The sequence below is a fragment of the Myotis brandtii genome, unplaced genomic scaffold (genome assembly GCF_000412655.1).
Source record: "Myotis brandtii unplaced genomic scaffold, ASM41265v1 scaffold419, whole genome shotgun sequence".
NCBI lineage: Eukaryota > Metazoa > Chordata > Mammalia > Chiroptera > Vespertilionidae > Myotis > Myotis brandtii.
Genome location: NW_005366075.1, coordinates 1,749,182 through 1,770,955, shown reverse-complemented (window position 1 = coordinate 1,770,955; position 21,774 = coordinate 1,749,182). Strand labels below are relative to the sequence as shown.

The following is a 21,774-nucleotide window of genomic DNA, read 5'->3' as shown; positions in this document are numbered from 1 at the left end:
CTGCCGGCCCTGCCCCCGCTGCCCTGCCTCTGCTGTGATGCCGCCATCTTGTGACGACATTATGGAGTGAGGGTTAATTTGCATATTACCTCTTTATTATATAGGATATATATTTCAGAGAGGTGGGAAGAGGGATAAAGAGATAGGAACATCAATGATGAGAGAGAATCATCGATTAGCTGCCTTCTGCACACACCACACTGGGGATCGAGCCTGCAACCTGGGTATGTGCCCCACACTAGGGATTGAGCCATGACCTCTTGGTTCATAGGTCAATGCTCAACCACTGAGCCATGCAGGCCAGGCCCAAGAATCTTTCTTTTGTTATTTCCTTTCTATTAAGAGAACTTCCTTTAGCTATTTTTTAAAGAAAAGTCTGCTGGTGACAAATTCTCTTTGTTTTCCTTCATCAGGGAATGCCTTGACTTCCCCTTTGTTCCTGAAGGGCACTTTTGCTGAATAAGTTATGGTCGATAGTCCTTTCTTTCAGCACTTGAACAATGTGGTGCCACTCACTTCGGGCCTCAGAGTCTCTGATGAATCTGATGTCATTCAAATTGTTTTTCCCCTTTAAGGAAGGTGTTGTTTTTCTCTTTCACTGTTTTGAAGATTTTTTTCTTAGTCTTCAGAAGTTTAGTTTGAAAGACCAATCGGGAGCCAAAAACCAGGATTACAGGCTTTATTAGGGGAAAAACCTGCCGGGCTGTCTCACAAGGGGAGAACAGCAACTGTGCAGAGGTGAGCACACCTTTTGAGGGGAGGAATGGGAAGGAATGGGGCTTAGGGTACTCAGCAGGCGCTGATTGGTGGCTTAGTGTATGGTCCATATAAGGTACGTGGTTAGGCACTACGGTACTTAGGGACAAGGGCTTAGGGTATTTGGCAGGTGCTGATTGGTGGTTCAATGTATAGTCCATATAAGGTGCATGGTTAGGCACTCAGGTGTTTCCGGGCTGCAGGTACATCATACTCCGCCCAGCAGTTGGGGGAAGGGAGGATCTGTCATTGTTATGATGTTGCTTGGTGTGAATTTCTTTGGGTTTATCTTGTTTGAGGCTCACATAGCCTCTTGAATATGTAAGTTTACATCTTTTCACAAATTTGGAAAATTTTCATTCAGTATATCTTCAAATAGTTTTTCTGCCCACCCCTCTTCTTCTGGAATTACAATGACATGGATGTTAGATCTTTAGTATAAGTGTCTGAGATGCTGGTCATTCCCCCCCCCCCCCCCCCAGTGCATTTTTCTCTGTTGTTTTGATGGATAATTTCTATTGTTTTACCTTTAAGTTCATGAATTCTTTCCTTGATCCCCTCCATTCTGCTATTGAGCCCATTCATCGAATTTTTAATTTTGGTTATTCATTTTTCAGTTCTAAAATTTCCATTTTGTTCTTTTCTCATATTTTCTATTTATTTGCTCAAAATTTGTATTTTCCATGGGTTTTAATTGTGTTCATCCTTGCTCATTAAGGCATTTTTATGACGGCTGCTTTAAAATCCTGGTCATATATTTCCAACATCTGTGCCACTTCAATGTTGGCATCTGTTGGTTATTTTTATTTCACTCAGATCGAGATCTTCCTGGTTCTTGGTGTGATGAGTGACTTTTGATCGAATTTTGGACATTTCTGATTTTATGTTAGAGGCTCTGGGTGGTATTAAATCTTCCGTTTCAGGTCTGTGCCAGCATTGCTTCAGCAGGGGTGGGGCCGACTTGTGCCCACAGGTGAGAGAGAGGCCTGGTCTCCCACTTGGCTTTCATTGGCACGCGCTGCTGCCTCGTTCCTATGGGCTGGGGTCAGGGTGACCCCATTAGGTCAGTCTGGATGGGAGGGGCAAGAGTGCCCCCTCACTGCTCCCAGGAAGCCTCCAGTGGCACTTGGGGAAGAGGCCTCCTTAGCATGGGGTTGGGGTGGGGGTGATGGTGCAAGTCCCCCCCTCTGCCTTCCCTGTTATCTCCCAGGAGAAGGGAGGGAGGAAGAGGGAGCCTTGGCACTGCGAGTGGTGGTCGAAGTTCAGGTTCTGCTGATGTTGGGGTGGGGGGGTGCGGGAGGGGGGCTGTGATGAAAGTCCCTGCTCCCTCCTTGGCTCTTCTGATGCCGGCCTGGCTGGGGGGTGGCCACTGTTACCGCAGCCTCCCAGTTCTAGCCACACTGCTCTGTGGGTAAGGGCACTGACAGATGGTGAGGTTTGGCCGTAGTGACAGAGAGACCCAGTGACAATCCTGGTTTTCCTGATGAGCAGGTGGCTGTGCTCAGGTTCCTTCTGTCTCGTCTTGTGGGCCTTTGCTCTGGTCTTCAAAGCTGGAGCGGGGCCATGAGCGTGCCTGTGTCCTGAGAGCCCGCAGACAGAACTAAGTCCTGTGGCCAAGCCGGGCAAGAAAGGCCAGGCGTCACTCGCCACCTGCCCCTGAAGACATGGCAGGTGTTAGCGCCCCCTAGCGGTCTCCGCCAGCGTGCACACCTGTACGTTTAGTTCTTGTTCATGTCAGCGCTAATGGAGCCCTGCTTTACACAACCTGCTCTCAGCTTTGCTTTATCCCTTTACTAATCCAGGGTGGAGCTCTTGCCTCAGCAAAGCCATACAGACACCTGCGTCCTTGTTAATGACCTTGGGCCTCTTCATCCCAGGGTGTGCCTTGTCTCTTTCATCAGCTTCTTAGGGATGGGCACTGAGGTTTTTCATTTTCGTTTTTACAAATAATGTTTAAGATGCACCCTTGAACATATGCACACTCACATATATATCCCTATCGGTAAGATAGCTGGCTCATGGGTATGTGCACTTAAATATTGGGTACCATTGCCAAATTGTTCTCTACATGGCGGAACCAATTTTAATCCATTCCACATTACTATACATTTTAATATTTATGTAAAGTATGCATTTAATATAACTTAAAATATTGTACATTTTACTTTTTTGTCACTCTGATGTATGTAAGTAAACCTGTACTCTTGGCTGTTAATGCCCAGAGAATGCTAGAAGCAAAATGCATGACTAAGACTGCCTGGTTTTATGCCTCCACATCTGGGCAGCTCTAGTGCCTCCCCCAACATCTGGGCTGGCATGGATGCTGGCACTGCCCCCAGCCCCAGGGTGGCAGACAAGGGCAGTCAGACTACTTCTCAAGACAGCTCTCCTGGAAGCTAAGGGAACGGCACAGAGCTGGGCCTTGGAGGAAATTCACTTCCCAGCTCTGCTTCGGACCAGCCAGGAAAAATAACTGCTGTCCCTACTCTTGACTGTCAGCACACACTTACTTGGCATATATGATGGTGCCTTACGCCGTCTCAGCAAGGAATTTCTTCTTCCTAATGTTTACATTGCTCGAGTCTAAATTATACCCGCTGCACTCTCAGCTCATTCTCTCTCATCTTGCCTTAAATGAAAACAGTAACTTTTAATTATTTTTATGTTCCCCTGGATTCATTGCTTTGTTCCTGGGTGGCTTGCCTTCAACCCATTAATTTTGTTTCAGGTTTTGAGTATCCTAGGTTCATTGTACTACGCCATGGTGTGTGTGTGTGTGTGTGTGTGTGTGTAATGCATAGGCGTGATTACAAAAGATAATAAAATGAGTACTGTGTCCCTTATCACACAGCTTAAGAAATGGAACACCAGCCCTAGCCAGTTTGACTCAATGGTTAGAGCATTGGCCTGTGGACTGAAGGGTCCCAGGTTCAATTCTGGTCAAGGGCACATGCCCAGGTTGCGGGCTCGATCCCCAGTAGGGGGCGTGCAGGAGGCAGCCAACCAATGATTCTCTCTCATCATTGATGTTTCCATCTCTCTCTTTCTCTCCCTTCCTCTCTGAAATCAATAAAAATGTATTTAAAAAATGAAATAGAACATCACTCTCATCCTTGAGACATTCCGTAGTCATGACATGCCTTTGTGTCTCTCCCTCACCCCCACTCATGTAAGCACAGATCATGATCATTGTGTTAAAATGTCCTTACTTAGAGCGTTTTATTACATATGCACGTGACCCTGTTTTGATGTTGGTTGCACCACTTGTTTTGATTTCCATGTAAACTGATTCAGATGTCTTCTGCAACCTGCTTTAGATGGATCAATAGCATGCCTTTGAAATTCATCCAGGCTGATGTGTGTAGAAGACGGTTCATTCATTTTTATAATTATGTAGTATTCCATTATGTAAATATGTCCCGGCTTAGCTACCCTTACCTCTGTTGACGAACATTTCTGCCGTCTCTAATTTGCTGCCACGAATGCATTGTCCGTGTCTCCAAAGGACTCCTCGAGAACGTGACCAGGAGCAGAATTGCGGGCTCAGAACTTACGCAGAGGCAACATTGCTCGGTAACGTTGCCTCCAGCCAGTTTCCAAAGTTTCGGTGTTGAGGTGATAGCGGCCTCATGAACCGAATAGGGAAATGTTATCTCTTTTATCCTTTTGGAATTATTGGTTTTTTTTTGAATGTTTGATAGAGTTTATCTGTAAAACCACCTGTGGCTGGAGTTTTCTTTGTGGGACAATTTAAACTATTTACTTATATCATTATCAGCATCACTTCTTATTTGTATGAATATATCATATTAATTATTGCTATTATTTTTAGTGACTATATGACTATTGGGTTTTTAATTTTTCTTGAATAAGTCTTGGACTTATATTTTTCAAGAAATACATCTATGACACCTAAGGTTTCAAATGTGTTGGCGCATACTTTTTTTTTTTGAAAACATTCTCTTACCATGTTTAGAAAACTTTAGCACGAAACACATTTATCAACGGTTACCATCTAGTTCACAAAATCACTGGGAAGGGGCAGCAGCTATATCTGAAAATGAGCTGAAATACCGAGGGGCTGGGTGGTGGGGGACACAGCAGAGTCGCCCCTCCCAGGAAGTTCACATTCCTCCTTCATTTTCTCTCTTCTTTCGGGAACTCTAATTATTCAGATGTCGGTTAATATTATTTCTGGAACTCCTATTATTCATCCCCTATTAGCTTTTTTCCCCCCTCATAATTTCTATTTCTTTGGCTCTTTGCTTTCCTGTCTACAAAAGGATTTCATTAATTTTATTCTTCAGCTTTTCTACTAAATTTTTCATTTTTTGTTCTATTTATTTTTAAATTTCACATTTCTAATACAATTGAAAATGAAAACCTTTAAAAGAAGTTAAAAATTGTTGGCCAATTCTGATGGTGTGTTTCTCAGCTGTCTGTGCAGGCCTATGTAACCCTGTTTTGTGGGTCATCCAGGCTTAGAACTGCTGTATCTTCCTGATGAACGGACTAATCTGTATTTCTAGTAATACTGATTTGCTTTAATGCCTGTTGTGATTGATATTGATAAAGCTGTGCCTTTTTTCTTTTGGTTGGTGTTCCATAGATATATGCAATGTTTTTTCTCATTTCAGTTTCAACTTTATGTTTTGGGTGTGTTTCTGGAAGATAGCATGCAGCCCTGTTTTAATTTACTCCTCTTGGATGTTCTTGTCTTTAATAGAGCATAGCGGTATGGACACTTCTGAAATCCTGCAAATATTACGATGACAGTGTAATCATTGTGTTCATTTAGCTAAATAACTCAAAGGATCGCTAATATTTTAAAAGCACAAGGATACCTGTGAAAACTTGTTGGACTTTTATTGAACGTAGCTAGGAAGCATACAGCAGGAAGACAAAGGAGCTCCTTGGAGAGCATTTGATAAGCAGGGCTGTATGTAGTCAGTTGGGAAAGGAATGTGAAATCGTATGGGCAAGGTAGGTACCAGCCGGGCTCCCTTTCCACGGGGCAGTGACCGCGCCACCTCTGGGTCAGCCTCTGGGCCAGGCTCCGAGCCCGCAGACGCCGCTGTCCCTGGCCTTGTTCCATGGTAGTCGTTACCTGCCCCAGCGTCAGACCAGGTCGGGCAGCTATTGGAAAACACTCGAGGGTGGTGTTAATAAACAATCCAAGCATTATTGTTTTGCCTGTATCAAAGTTTGGGATGATGTTTTCCTTAACGATTTAACATCAAAATTAAATTTTTTTTAAAATCACAATGTGTGCATTATGGCCTTATTAATGTGATAAGGTTAGGGGTGATGTTACCTACAAAACAAACTACAAAGGCTAGAGGCAGTTGTAAAATAAACATTTGTACACAAGAAAATTAAGCTGTGGCATGGGTATTGTAAAACTTAGAATTGGCATAATTAGCTTAATAAAGAGCAAATGGTGGGAGATGACACATCTACCACACTCACTTTCATAAAGATGGAGGTCTGCCCCGGAATAGAGTCTGTTACTTAAGACAAAAAAATACACAAACTTCTTTGTGGTAAGCCACTGAAATTTGGAGTTATTTGTTACAGCAGCTAATGTTATCCTAACTAGTGCAAATAAACAAGAAGTGTCCAAGATTTACATGAAGAAACTTTATAAGTGTTTAGAAGAATGTATGAAATCTGAACAAATGGATACCATATTTATGGATGACAACTGACTACTGCCAAGATGTAATTTCCACCTAAATGTCTCTAATTTTAACATAATACTTTAAAATATATACAACTTTATCTGTAAAATCACACTAAGAAGATTAAAAAATAACATTTTGAAAGAGAATAGTACAGGGTAGGGACTTCCTCTATCAGACATCAGATACCAAAGCTTTATTGTAAGATTATGATTAAATCAGAAGTGGCCGTGTCATTTAAATAACAAACAGGTCAATGAAACAGAACAAATCGATCAGAAACAGACCCATGTACTTATGAAAATTTTGCATATGACTAAGTTGGCATTCAAATCAGGAAAGAAAGGACAAATAGAAAAATGTCGTTGAGACAATTAGCCACCCATTTTGAAAAATATAATGCTAGATGATTTCAACCTCACACCTTTTTCAAAAATAAATGACAATAACCAAACTACGAAGGGTTGTAGGAAAATCTACTTATATCCTTGGAGTTAGAGAAAATCATAAGAAAAAAATTAACAAATCTATCAAGTCACAAACTTGATAACATTAAAATAACCTATCATGTATGCCAAGACACCATAAACAAAGGAGAAACACTGCTACATATACAGTAGGCAAATAATTATTACCCAGAATATATAAAAAACCTCCTACAAATTTATAAGAAAATGACAAAACACCAGTAGAAGGATGGTCAAAGGGTATATACTGGTATTTCACACATAAACATACAAAAAGATACTCAGTCCCACCATTAATTGGAAAAATTAAAACAATAAAAGGATATCATTTCTTGACCATTAGATTGGACAATTTTGAAAAGTTTGTTAATATAAACTATTGGCCAGAGAGTAGAGAAATAGCTATAATTGTATTTTTGATGGTACAGTTTGAAGGGAGGACATTTGGGCAATACTGTTAAAATTTAAAAAGCATATACCCTTTAACACAACAATTCCACTTGTCTATCTACTCTAGGAATTAATTCACTTGTATATACAAGGAGCTATATAGAAAGGTTTTCTTTGTAGCATTATCAGTAATAAGAAAACTTGACAACAACTTAAATGCTCACCCATATGAACTATAAGCACCTGGAAGCAATAAAAAGAGTCAAGTGGCTCAGCATGAATTGATGTAGAAATAGGTCCCATGCTCAGGGATAAGACACAGCATTATGTTAAAAAGGTAGCACTTACAATGCCATTTGTAAAGTGTGCAAAGAAAGAAAATCCACAGCACACACATTTACTTCTGTATGTACTTATATGTGCGTGTAGATGCTGAGATAAAGTTAGGAAGGATCAACGCCAAACTCCAGGCAGGGAGAGCCTGTGGGGGGCGAGGAAATGGGACTGTGGTGGCCTCAGGGATGCCTTCTACAACAAGAATGCGCTGGTGTATTCAATAGTATAATTTAATAAGTCAAAGCAGAAAAATATGTAAACGCTGAGGCTTCCACCCCAAAGATTTTTATTTGGATGGTTTTGGTAGGAATTAGTGTTTTTTGACATCTTCCTGGGTGATTCTGAGACCATTGGCTTGAAGATCGAATTATTGGTTATTGTAGACCCTATAGTATAGTCTTTAATTCGGTTTCTTATGTTTCCTATAACATGTAATTCCTCATTGCAATGCTGGCATAGTGCTCGCTTCGACCACATATGTCCTAAAACCGGAATGATATAGAGAAAACGCGCCTGGGCCTGTGCAAGGGTGACATCCAAATTCATGAAACATCCCATACATTTGTCAACATGGAACATTTTCTGTTGTGTATTGAACTGTGGGGTTTGAGGTACAGACTTCTTGTGGCATCTTGTCTGATGAAGATGAAGAATAAATTCAGGGACTAACACATTTCTTTAATAAAAATGTAAGACCGCTCTCTCTCTCTCTCTCTCTCTCTCTCTCTCTCTAATGGAAAAAAAAAATCCTTCCTCGTGTCCCTTTTCTCCGGTTTATATATGTTGCAGTTCTTTGTTTGAACCTGACCCTCTCTAATTGGACCTTTCATTAATTTAGGGCCCCCATGCTTTCCTCATTGGTTACTTTGTTACACAGCATCAGTTTCAAAAGCCAAAGCCCAGTGGTGCCCCCTCTTCCTTTCCCCTTGTCTTATAACATTCCTCTATTCTCTGTGAAAATATGTTTCCTTCGTTCCATTATCCTGTGACTTTTCTGTATCCTCGGTGAATGTATGTCCTCCTCCCTCCTTCTCCTGTGGCATTTTTCTGTCTGTTGTACAAGTAAGATAAGCATTTTGGCATCTCCAAACTGCTCAGGTCAGGACTGCTTTTGATCTACCTTCCAATTGCTTTAATTGCTCATCCTTCACATATGCATGCCTCCCCCATGGACACTCTGTATTCCCAAAATCAGCCTATTTTGTCCCTAGAATTCCTTTCAGTGTAATTTACCACAATTTAAAAAGTAACAGTATAAGGCATTTAATTAAAATCACAGAAAAAGATTTTAATGAACTGGGTCCTTTGTCACTAACTCAGATGTCATCAGCCTGTTCTCATGATCATTGGTTTTCCTTCTGTCCTCGAGCAAAGCTCTAATTTTCCTCGCGTGTAGCATTGTTCGGTGCGAAGCCCACGTTAATGCATGCCATTCCCGTCCTGCATCCCTCGGCCCCCAGGAGTCGGGGCATATCTACCCCAAAGAGAATTCCTTGAGGGTCTCAGGGAAGCAGGCACGTACCCTCCAGTTGGGAGCCAGAGGACAGGCGACAGGGCTCAGGGCATGAGCATGTCTGTGCAGAGTGAACCACAAGGAGAGCATCCTTGTGAGCAGGAAGCAGCTCAGAAGGTGCTGCAGGAATCAGGTCTTTACGAGCAGTGCTGCCTGGGGCCTGTTATGTAAAGTACTAGAGGCCCGGTGCATGAAATTTATGTATGGTGGCAGGAGAGCGGGGGAGGTCCCTTCAGCCTAGCCTGCACCCTCTCCAATCTGGGACCCCTTGGACATCCCTCTCACAATCCTGGACTGCTGACTTCTAACCGCTCACCTGCCTGCCTGCCTGATCACCCCTATTTGCACCCCCTGCTGGCCTGGTTGCCCCCAAATGTCCCCTCCCCTGCTGGCCTGGTTGCCCTCAACTGCCCCCCGCCCCCTGTGCCAGCCTGGTTGCCCTCAACTGCCCCCCGCTCCCTGTGCCAGCCTGGTCACCCCATGCAGCCTGCTGTTCAGTCATTTGGTCATCCCTCATTGTCCCCCCGCTGGCCTGGTTGCCCCACGCAGCCTGCTGTTCAGTCATCCATCCGGTTGTTTTGGTTGTGACGGCCCCTGCCTTTTTATATATTAGGATAGTATAGCGTCTTCCAAATCCTGATTTCCAGCACCAGTCCACGCCCGAGCGGTCCCGATGAGAGGGCGTCAGGCTGTGGTCTGTACAAAAGGGAACATGGACTAGTTCCTCACACGTCATAAACACACGCAGGATTATGTCATGTTTAGCCTGGCCCAGGGCGGCTGTTTTGCTCAGAACCCAGAAATGTCTGCACATTTAAACCCAGAAAAAGCAAGCACCTCACCTTGGGACCCAGTGGGTGATGCCCCAATTCACCTTTCAGTCAAGCCTTCCTGTCTGCTGATTGTCTTCTCTCTTTTGGTTTTCCTATCCCAGCTAGCAAGGCAAGGCCTCAATGTTGTGCTGATCAGCCGGACGCTGGAAAAACTACAGGCTATTGCCGTGGAGATTGGTGAGCGACCCCAAGGAATGAGGGAAGTGCCTGTGGAGCCCTCTGGCCAGGTCTGCTCTGGTCCTGCCTGCAGAGGCACCGCCAGCATCCCCACCTGCTCCCTGGAGCCTGGGGTGCGGGCCCTTCTGCTGGAGCTCAGTTTACAAAGCTACGTGCGGGCTGTGAAGGGGGCGTTCGTTCACCGCTGCGTCTCTGGCGGGCGAGGCAGGATCAGAAGCAGCACCAGTAGGTCTTCTCTCTTCTCTGGTCCCGCGTCCTCATCTCTAGAATCAGACCTCCCGACCCAGAGGCCCAGCATCCTGGTGGCTTCTGCCACTCCCCATGGGACTTCCCTTCCACGTGTCTGTGCTCTGCTCCTTGCAGGAAGGGTAGGGGCGACGCTTCGTGGTGACACTCAGATTTTAAAAAAAAGACTTGGCTCAGGGCTGCTGTGCAGGCTGTGAAGACTGCACTGCACAACGCTGGGAGGCCGCACTCACAGGGCAGCGTGTCATTATAAAAAAGACTTGGCTCAGGGCTGCTGTGCAGGCTGTGAGGCCGCAACCCTGGGAGGCCTCACAGTGACACTGCACAACCCTGGGAGGCCGCACTCACAGGACAGCGTGTCATTACCATGACCCCCTCTGAAGTGTCCTTAGCTAATGACGATCACAGTATCCCTTTTTGGGATTTGCATTTTAATGATCAATTATTAATTTAGTAATTAACACACTCCTTAACTCAAAGGAATAGGCCTTTAATGATAAAGACTCGGGAAACCACGGCAGGCCGCCTGGGGGACAGTTTGTGTCCCTGGGGCGTCAGGGTTAGGAGGCGGACGGGGAGGCTCAGTGCCCTTGGGCCCATGAATTCTGTGTCTGGATATCAGAGGTAACTCTGACCAGGATTTGGGCATTCTTCAGTGCTCCTCCCGCAATGTTAAAGTGTGATTTTTATCGGCCTCTTAAAGAGCAAGCAGTGTCTTCAGTCTGAAAGCACCCCACCCCCAAACTATGCCTCAATATCACTTGCCCCAGAAATATTGGGTCTGGCTCCAGCGCTGGGAGGGGCAGCTGGTGACATCTGTGCTGCTTCCACATCTGGCTGAGCTCCTGCACAGGCAGGTTCACCGCACGAGGCTAGTTCACGTGGGAGAGTGGAAGGGCCTGGTGGGGAGCAGTGCGGGTGCCTCGGGCAAGGCATTAGCGTCTCAGCTGGTTTCTCCTCTGGAAAATGCGGACAGCACCTACTTGGCACAGTTGGAGAGAGGATTAAAATAGGAGACGGTGCAGGTAAATGCTTGGTGAATGCTGACGTGTTGGGCAAATGCAGAGGGTGGCTGTGTCTCTGTGGAGGGGCCCGATGCGGCACAGGGGGCCTCACACTGTGCTCCGCAGCCCTTAGACCAGGCCTCTCAACAGAGCGAGCAACACAGTCAGCTGGGGCGCGGGTGCAGAAGACCCCTGGGCCTCCCAGGGGTGCCTGGCTCTCTAGGTCCCGGGTGGAGCCTGAGGTTTTGTGTTTCTAACCAGTTGCTGGTGGTGCTGATGCTGTGTTCTGGGGACCCCACTTTGAGAATCACTGCGTTAAATCTAATGCGTGTACTTGTTACTGTGGTAACGCTCAGACCCACCCCTCTAGCACATGCCAGCTTTATCCGGGCTACTTCTTGTCTCTAATGGGGTGGTGGGCTTGTGCTCATAAACGTCGCTCATGGTGCGTGGAAGCGCAGGGGAACTCCACAGGCAAGAGGGGATTTGGACTCGTGATCACTGAAGAATAGCATTGTCTCGAATGCAGAGCGGACTACAGGGAGGAGTGTGAGGATCATACAAGCAGATTTCACCAAGGACGACATCTATGCGGATATTAAAGAAGAACTCAAAGGCTTAGAAATTGGAATTTTAGGTAAGCAAATTGCAATGCTCAAAGCGTGTTGCAATACATCAGTGCAATAACTACCTCGGTGACCCTTGATTATCCCACGGTGGCTTGAGCTTAACCCATAACTGTGTTTTAAGCTGTAGCATTAAGGAATATTAAAGTTCAGTTCTTCAAGAGGCGTTACCTGACTAACAGATTTATATATAGCTTTAGAATGTATCAGACTTACGTATTTCAACCTTCCCGACCGCCTTTCCTAATGTCAGAGAGGACGAATGTTCTCTCACTGACTGACACTGACACTCGGCAGGCAGAGGGAACCTCAGAAACACTCGCCGGAAGGAACACGTTACCCAACACACTTGGCTGTGATTGGCCCATGAAATGGCAGCGCAGTGCGCGTCCTTGCGAATTGACCACCTTATTCAGGACACAAGACGATGTTTTTTCTGTGATGATTATAAACACGCTACTTCATCACTATGTACACAGTACAATGTCTGTATTGTGCATAGAAAGAAGGTTTGATTTCTAAAGTTTCTGCTGAATTTAAAAAAATAACTAATTCTTTTTACTAATAACAATGAAAAACATATCGTTGCTGAAAAACTGGAAAGAGTAGAGAAGCATATAAAAGAATTATGAATTTCTTAAAATCCTGACTGCCCGAGAGAGCATTTTGGTGCATATCCTTCCAGATACATATTTTCTTTCTTTTTTTTTTTAAATATATTTTATTGATTTTTTACAGAAAGGAAGGGAGAGGAATAGAGAGTTAGAAACATCGATGAGAGAGAAACATCGATTCAGCTGCCTCCTGCACACTCCCTTTTGGGGATGTGCCTGCAACCAAGGTACATGCCCTTGACCAGAATCGAACCTGGGACCCTTTAGTCTGCAGACCAATGCTCTATCCACTGAGCCAAACTGGTTAGGGCCAGATACATATTTTCATATGTCTACATGGATCTTATGTGTTTACACATATTTATTTACATATTTACTTATTTTAAATTTTGTTCTTTCCATCACCACCTGTTCCGTCTGCGTGTTGTGCATTTTTAAAAGCCGTTCATCACACACGCTTTCCCCTGCCTTCAGCTGAGCAGCCGTGGTTGTGAGTGACTGCACTGCGCTCCAGCCGGGCTGCACCCCATTCCCTTCAAGTGCTTCCTGTCCCTGGACCACGATCTCTTCCCTCGGATCTGCTTAGTTATCAAATCATGTCGCAATGAACGACCTCGGGTATCAATCTTGTTGAAGGTATTTTCTTTTTAAAAAAAAATATTTTTATTGATTTCAAAGAGGAAAGGAGAGGGAGAGAGAGAGAGAGAGAGAGAGAGAAACATCCATGATGAGAGAGAATCATTGATCGGCTGCCTCCTGCACGCCCCCTACTGGGGATCGAGCCCACAACCTGGCACGTGCCCTGACTGGGAATCAAACCCTGATCTCCAGGTTCATAGGTCGGCACTCAATCACGGAGTCACGCCGGTCAGGCATGAAGGTATTTTCTTAAAAACACTTTCCAAGAGAAGAATTTCTGGGTTGAGTATAACTGTTCTTAAGGTTTTCAATAAACATTTGCCACTGGCTGTTCTGACATCTTTTTGTTTTGCCTCCCCCGGCAGTCAACAATGTTGGAATGATCCCCAGCCTTCTGCCGAGCCATTTCCTTAACACACCGGACGAAATCCAGGTACAGCTGTGCTTTCTGTGGCGCCGTCCTCTCAGCAGGGCCGGGGAGGGTGTCGGGACAGAATTCTGTGTCCCAGGGGGGTGTCTGGAGGTTTCCCTTTCTTCTCATCCTTGTACTTGGTCCACAGCAAGGCATCACTGCTCATGGCCATTTCTAAGATAAGGTCACCTCTCCCCTCCTCCACATCAGCACCTGCCTGCTGCTGCCCTAGTCTTTTTGGGGCTCTGTGCTGTGCTCATAAGGGGTAACCCTGCCTGAAAAATTTATGGCTGTGTATGCAAGTGGGAGAAGCTCTTTGGGTTTCTTTGTCTTCCCTGGTAATAAAATTTGTTCAGTGTTCAGCGTGAGGGAAGTCAGTGATACAAACTCTGCAGTTGAGGTATTTATTGTAAGTTCAGCAAGCGTGGCTCAGACCCATGGCCGCCATTGCTGGCCATGTGTGAATTTGGTGCATTTAGCAGCCCTGGAAGGTACTCCTTGTTACGTCTTCCCAGGCTCTGACCTTTGAGGTCATGGGGTCATATCCAGGCTGTCGCGCTCCCAGTCCCCGACTGTGCAGGTGTTCCCATGCTCCCATGTGAGCCCGAGCCTGCTGCCTGGGGCAGAGTGCCCACTGCTGGGACGTAGCTGCACACCCTTGCCATGCCCCTCCTCTCCATTAAGCAGATGCCATTCTTGCTTCTTTCTCTATTCATGTCTGTACTTGTGCCCGTTTCTGCGTCTACCCCTCTTTCCCTCTCTGTCTGTCTCGGGAGACTCTACTAGTTTCTTTATCTGGCCTCTGTAGCCCGGAACCTCCGCCTTATTATACAGCCACCGGCCTTTCTGTTCTCGCTGCCGCTGTCCCCTAGGCCCACGCACGCTACCCTCTTCCTCCAGCTGGAAAGTAACCACCTCCCTTGGAAAAACTGTGTCCACATTCCTCTTTAAATTTTTTGAGGAAACTCTTAGTAATTGACTTCTGTTCAAGATCACACTGTACAGAAACACAGTACAGACGGCAGCTATTTCCTGAACTTCCGTGAGGAGCCGAACGTGCCGGCTGAGCGAGTGAGGGAACAGCTCCGACTCATGCCTCCGCCCACTTTATGTTTCTTTAGCACCGGCTGCAGGTCAAGAGAATGTCTCAACTGATTTGTGGTTATGGTTGTTTATTTCAGAGCCTCATCCATTGTAACATCACCTCGGTAGTGAAGGTACGTGATCAGTGTGTGTGCCGAACGCATTAACATGGAGCAGCTCCCGGCATGTGGCAACGCAGGACACCCGGCCCTTCCCTGTGGAGGGGAATCTCTGGGCTTGAACTGCACTTGACTGCGAGGCTGTGGCGTGTCCTTCCAGTTGTCTTGTTCTGTTTTCATCCAGCGCAGGGAGGGATTCACGCTCCCTAGTGTTTGAGGCCTATTTCTGCCTTCAGTTTTGCCACATGTCAGAACATATTAGACCTGATGATGCTGAAACTGATTCTGGATTTCAAGGTGACTTTTTAAAAAATCCAGTACTTTCCTCTGATTTTATTCTAGTAAGTAGAGGAAAAGTCGCTCTGTTGGAGAAAAAGACAGAGGGCAGGCATGGATTTTATGGACTCTTGTCCATAAGTCCTTGCCAATTGGAATTCATGCATCTCTGACTCCAGCTCGGCCACCAGCTGGCTGGGCAGCTCTGGGCGTGCTGTTTAACTCCCTGGAATCTCAGATTCTTCATCTGCTCGAAAAGTGTGGCACTGTGTCGTGTCGGGCGCTGTTCAGCACAAGCATCTGTAGGCACGACTGCCACAGAGCTGTCCTGACTGTGCCCTGGAGAGAGCAGGGAGAAGGGCCCCTCCTGGGCAGGCAGCTGGGGAAGGTGCTGCTGAGGAGCAGGCCCAGCCGCCGCCTGCTGAGCGGATGGCACTTTTGTGTGAACACGGGTTTCTCTCCTCTGAATGGTTTGTGAGTGAACCCTGGGCTCTGAGCCCCCACTGACCGCACAGCCGGTGCCTGGCTCAGGCCACAGAGTTCACAACTGCGCCTGGCGCCCTGTGGCCACTCCCCGGGTCCCGTGGAACTGCAGCAGGGAGCCAGGCGTGACCCCTGGCTGCATGGGTCCGGACCCTGGCTGGGGAGCAGCAGGAGGTTCATCCTCATCTTGAGGACGTGGACTGGCCGTGGAGGCGGCTTTCCCACAGGAGAATCAGCTGTTCTCGACCTGAGGAGAGGGGATGGATGCTGAGTAGAGCCAAAAAAATTTTTTTTCCAGGTGGATAAGTTGGGCTGACAAAAATTGTTTTTACCATTGATTGTTTTTCTGTAAGCACAGTGGTATTTTACGTAGCCTGCCCAGTGTTCATTGGTACACACATTCTTTTAGGCTGAGCAATCAATAACTTTTCAAACTCCCAGCTGATGTAAGTTTTATATTTCCAACTGTTGTCAGTAGTCTTATCACTAAAATCTTTCACATTATTTGACACGTGAATCTCTCACTCTTGGTCCATTTGATCACGGGGCTTCCCAGATGTATTTGATAACCCCGACTCCTTTAGCAGAGGAATGCTTTGATTTGCTAAACAATTATTTTATGTATTGTTAGACACTAACTTCCCTAAATAACAGAGAAAACACACGGAAGGTTAGCTTATAAGCATGCCACCCCAGCTGTCCACGCTGGTGGGAGCCATGACAAGTACCCTTAATTATTCCACAGGAGCCGTCTGGGAATAGGAGAGACCCCTGTCAGGGCAGGGATGGGAGATGAGCTTGTGGGCAAAAGGAAGGTGAGGTCAGAGACTAAATATTGGGAGCTCTGTGACAAGACTCACAAACCCGACGTCTTCTCTCTAACCGGGATTACTCCCCCCGCGAGGCTAGAGCATTCAGCCGGGGGACTTTGAGGACATGCTGGCGTGCTCCTCAGTGACGCTGGAAAAGCCAAAGAAGGGTGATGACAATCTAGCCCTCATCCTTTTCTCACCTCCCTTCAAATCCAGGGTTTCAGGAGGCAGTCCCGTAGGTTCTAGGGACCACCCCCCACCACGCTCTGGAGGCCCCACAGATAGGGCGTGGCAGGGACAGAGCGCCCCCCCCCCCCCCCCCCCCGAGCTCCTGGGACTCCCAGGCCAAGTGCAGAGACTGGCAGAGCTAGTCTTCTGGCCCCTGGCCTTTTGATTTCTCTGCTTTGCCCCACCCGTTTGGTTCCTCTCTGTCTCAAACCTGCTCCCCAGACAGGGCCCCAGTCCACTCGGATGTACTTTTGAGAACCCTTTAGTCCACACAGTTGCCACCTCCTTAATTCTTAAAACGTGTGTCTTACAGTTACGATGTGAAAAGCTCTTTAATGGGATGTTTAAGCTCCAGAAGTTGCAGAAAAGACCTCTTTTGGGGGAGAAGGTTGGGAGGGGGAAGGGACTTCCCAATACAGTTGTAATTCTGACAGACAGACAGACAGACATGTCTGTCTGGGGAGCTAGCACAGACCACCTGCAGGTTGCTTATGCGGCCGCTGTTGGATTGACAGGTGTCCTCCCTGGTACTTGCGATGCTCATGGACACCTGCGTGATGTCCTGACGCCCCCCAATCCTAACTCATGGCTGAGGCTTGTGATGAGCAGCCTCCGCTTGCCTGTCTCCTGGGGTAGAGAGTATCCGGGACCCTCAGTGGTGACCCCTCACCAGGACAATTACCGTAATTTTTCACTGCCCTCATTTTGCAGGAAGACTGGAGCTTTAGCAGGAGAAACCAGAGGCCTCTGAGCACTTGGCCATTTTCTGAGTTGCATCCTGTAGGTTCCGACCTGACTCTAGTGTCGCCAGAATGACCTCCAATGCGTGTGGCCACCTGAGAAGATTAGGCAGTTCCCCAGCTCCCTCCCACACCCACTCCCCCAAGTTGCACGCCCATTGCTATTTGGTTCCTTTGTCAAGGCTTAACGTTGACCTTCTCTTGTAGATGACCCAGCTAATTCTGAAGCACATGGAGGCAAGGTAAGGCCTTTCTTTGAAACAGTGGAGCGCACGGGCTCCCTGGCCTGGCAGGCGGCGGGTGTGGAGGCGGGGGCTGGGGCGCCTCTGGCTGCGGCTTTAACAAGTGATAACACTGTGATGACCGGACATGGACATTACAGGGGAAGTAACATTCTGCCCCGGCCAGCTTTGCAACACACAGCATATTGAAGGTCAAGTGTAACATACACTGGAGGGAGGAAGAGAACAGCGGATTCAGCACACATTGTAGTTAAAAATTAACTTACTTTGAGCATAAAAGAAACTTCAGAAGTTGGCCTGAGACCAAGACCATCTCTTTGTTATTATAAATTTCAGCTCTTGTCAGAATGAATACTCCAGTTTAGTGGTAAAAATCAGAACCCCATCAGCACCCCATCAGCACCCCATCAGTGCCTCCATGTATGCCACGTCTTTATCACCCTGTTACCCACCTCTGGGAGCCGTCCTCACACACCCACAGGAGCCGGTCTCAGGCACCCACGGGAGCCATCCTCACACACCCACGGGAGCCGGTCTCAGGCCGTGTTCATGAACAGCAAGTGGCCGATGGCTTTGTCCTCCCTCGAGGAAGCGAGGCTGGCCCTGCTATTCTAATGTGCAGTTTCGTGGTTTTTCTGGATCAAACCGGTCTCGTTGGGGTGGATTAAAGAGATTACATTTCCAAAGGGCACTTAGGGGACCCGGGACTTGTGAGGACGCCTGTGTGAGCAGGTGATGGGCCATCCAGTTCCACCCAAGACTGACGGCATCTGCCTGTTGTGGGTCCTCAGGGCAGAAGGGCCCTGAGCGCCTGTGCCCGCGCTCGAGGGAGAAGGACCCCCTCCCCTCCTGTCTGCGCTCAGTGGGTTCCTGCGTTCCGGTGGGCCCCTTGTTGCAGCAGAACTTGTTTCTAGTCACAAGCCCTGATGCCCACTGACTGCCCAGGGTCAGCATTGTGGGGCCGTGGCCCTGAGGGAAGCAGAGAGGGGTTCCCCGATGCTCACACGAGCCCCTTGGTTTCTTCCTTCGCACGGAGCCCCCGGGCAGCACAGCCCCTGAAACTTTGCTTCTTTGCCTTTTAGGAGGAAAGGGCTCGTCCTGAACATTTCTTCCGGGGTGGCCCTCTTTCCCTGGCCTCTCTACTCCATGTATTCGGCTTCCAAGGTGAGCAACAGCATGGAGTTCCAGGCTCCTCCTCCCTCCCTTGCTGTTCCCAGTTGCCATTTTCCTGTGGCCCATCTGGCCAATCCATGGGCAGATCGCCAGGAGGCGCTCTCCTGTGTCCAGGGCGGAGCTAGTCAGCAGGGGTTTGGGTGCATAGAAGAAGGCACAGCCCCGGCTGACGAAGGCCTGCAGCAGCACGGAGGGGGAGGGGGCGCAGGCGGGTGCAGCCCTGGCCCCAGCCCTCACTCACCTCCTTGCCTGGGAGCCCTGCTGTCCACTGTGGTTTCTCCCTGCTCTGGAGGCCTAGCCAGGTGTCCCGTGCCCTCGTCTTAAAAACAAACTCGGGGGGGGGGGTTGCTCTACACAAGGGACAGCCCCCCACCCTGGGGTTGGGTCATGTATGTGCAGTGGCCCGAGGTATGTATTTATCCCCACCATGTGTGTTCCCATTCATTGCGGGATCTCTTCTCAGACCAAGAGATGAAGTCCTAACTCGCATCAGAGAAGCAGCCACGTTTTAAGACAACGTGGTGGGCTCCTGCGGGGCCTCTGGAACCTGCAAAGTTGGTTCTGACGGAGAAAGCAAGCTCCGGGCCCTGAGGTGTTTCTCCTTCTCGCTCCAGGCTTTTGTGTGCACGTTTTCCAAGGCCCTGCAAGCGGAATATAAGGAGAAAGGAATAATTATCCAGGTGAGGCTGACAGTTCCAAGTCCCCTGAAGAGGCGCTCCAGGTCCCTGTGGAGCCGGCCACTGCCTCCTGCAGAGCTGGTGCTGAAGTGCAGCGGGAGGAGTGGTCTGCATGCCTCTCCGGGGTTCCTGCCACCTTGTACTGGCCGCTGTGCCACTGTGGCTGCTCCTGCTGCCACCCTCTGCCGTGCCTTGGGCTGGAGCAGGAAACGGGGCAGGGCGAGTGAGTGCCCAGGAGCGCTGTCGGCCCTCTTGCTACCCGATGCTGCATCACGCCAGAAGTTGGGGCCTGGTCGGCCATGCTTTCCTCTCTGCTGTAGGTACGGGAGACGGGCTTATGTGGGAGGATGGTGGAGAGGGAAAGAGAACACTGGGCACCGGTCCACGTTGGAAGGGGTGGGGGTGCCCCCCTTGCGGGCTGCTCATCTGTGCTGGGCCCCAGAGGTCCTCACCCCTGGCTCTGAGCCGCGGGAAGAGGGGCTCTGCCGCCCCTTCACCCACAGCCGCACATCGATCGGGCTGTCCTGCTGTCTGTAGGCTGAGCAATAGGACATCTTGTGTCAGCGATGTCCATACGGTTGGCTTGGCAACACGGAGTCAAGTGATTTCTAGGACCTGGAATAAAAGGTGTATTTGCAGGGTTTCTTTGTTGTTGTTTGGGAGGAAGTTGTACGGCATATATTAGAAGTGGAAAGGCTCACTCACCGTGACATCTTTGTTTTTTTTTAAAAAAATATGTTTTTATTGGAGGGAGAGAGAGAAACATCAATGATGAGAGAGAATCATTGATTGGCTGCCTCCTGCACCCCCCCTACTGGGGATCGAGCCCACAACCGGGCATGTGCCCTTGGCCGGAATCAAACCTGGGACCCTTGAGTCCACAAGCCAACGCTCTATCCACTGAGCCAAACCAGCTAGGGGTCACGTGACATCTTTAAAATCATTGGTGTGCATGTGGATTTCAACTAAAATGCTCACGGGTATGAGACTATCTCAGGTGGCTACGTTATAAATTAACCAGTGACATCTTTAAAATCATTGGTGTGCATGTGGATTTCACGGGTATGAGACTATCTCAGTTGGCTACGTTATAAATTAACCAACTATAGGTAAAGCTTATTCAAAAGGCAGATACGAATTAATGGTGAGAACTTTGCAATTAACATTGACTTCCCGCCGCTGAGTGACGGGAACAGCACACCATGCCGCTAGGCCACTCGCTCTTTGCTCTGCTGACTGAAGTCCCGCCCATCAGGGATTTCCCTTCCTGCCCATCTTCCAGCTCCCAGCTGCAGACGGATTCCTTCTGCACAAGTGCTACCCCATGAAGGTTGTTCGCTGCAGTAAAAAATAACCCTTGACATCTCACTGACTTCCAACCACAAAGATTTATTTCTCATTCATGATGCGCATCGACTGGGAGCTGCCAGGGCATCAGCTCTGGGTAGCGACGCAGGGACCGGTGGATGGAGCAGCTGCTCTGTGGGTATTGTGAGCTGACACACCAGGGCAACGTGGTAGCAGTTCTAGAGGGGCTTGCTTTGATAACGAAGGGCTCTGGCTCAGAAAAGACGCCGGCCCCACTGGGGATGTGCCCGCAACCAAAGTACATGCCCTTGACCGGAATCGAACCTGGGAGCCTTGAGCCCACAGGCCGACGCTCTATCCGCTGAGCCAAACCGGTCAGGGCCAGACAGATTCCTTTTGCACAAGTGCTACCCCATGCAGGCTGTTCGCTGCAGTAAAAAATAACCCTTCACATCTCACTGACTTCGAACCACAAAGATTTATTTCTCATTCATGATGTGCATCGACTGGGAGCTGCCAGGGCATCAGCTCGGGGTAGTGACGCAGGGACCCGCGGATGGAGCAGCTGCTCCTTGGGGGTTGTGAGCTGACACGCCAGGGCAACGTGGTAGCAGTTCTAGAGGGTCTTGCTTTGATAACGAAGGGCTCTGGCTCAGAAAAGACGCCGGTCACTTTGGCTCATACTCATGGGCCAGATCTGGTCACATGGTCCCACCCAACCATGTGTAATTCTATCACGTGTCTGGAGGAGAAAAGAACTAAAAATACTTGGTGAACCACACGAATGCTTACCAGAGCTACTTGCTTACCAGTCATATGACAGGCTTAGCATCACCATGATCTTGAGAACTGTGGTGAGAGAGGCTGGGGCTGCCAAGTGAGTGGGTTCCGTGGGGCAGCAGGGGGGGGAGGAGGTGGGGGAGGGGAGGGGCCCCTTCC

At 48.2% G+C, this 21,774-nt stretch overlaps 1 protein-coding gene across 2 annotated transcripts in view; it reads left to right on the top strand.

The window, feature by feature from the left end:
* The window catches only part of HSD17B3 (hydroxysteroid (17-beta) dehydrogenase 3), a 57,679-nt gene that overhangs the window by 22,648 nt on the left and 13,257 nt on the right, over positions 1 to 21,774 (top strand). The window contains exons 3-9 of one of the 2 annotated variants that reach the window (XM_014545691.1): positions 10,078 to 10,153; positions 11,933 to 12,040; positions 13,648 to 13,715; positions 14,876 to 14,911; positions 17,643 to 17,677; positions 18,760 to 18,841; positions 19,465 to 19,530. In XM_014545691.1, coding sequence (XP_014401177.1) covers positions 13,662 to 13,715; positions 14,876 to 14,911; positions 17,643 to 17,677; positions 18,760 to 18,841; positions 19,465 to 19,530 — 273 coding nt within the window. In that variant the 5' untranslated portion in view covers positions 10,078 to 10,153; positions 11,933 to 12,040; positions 13,648 to 13,661. Of the gene's footprint in view, positions 1 to 10,077; positions 10,154 to 11,932; positions 12,041 to 13,647; positions 13,716 to 14,875; positions 14,912 to 15,558; positions 16,471 to 17,642; positions 17,678 to 18,759; positions 18,842 to 19,464; positions 19,531 to 21,774 lie in introns of those variants that run through there. The other variant, XM_014545692.1, reaches the window with a different exon arrangement.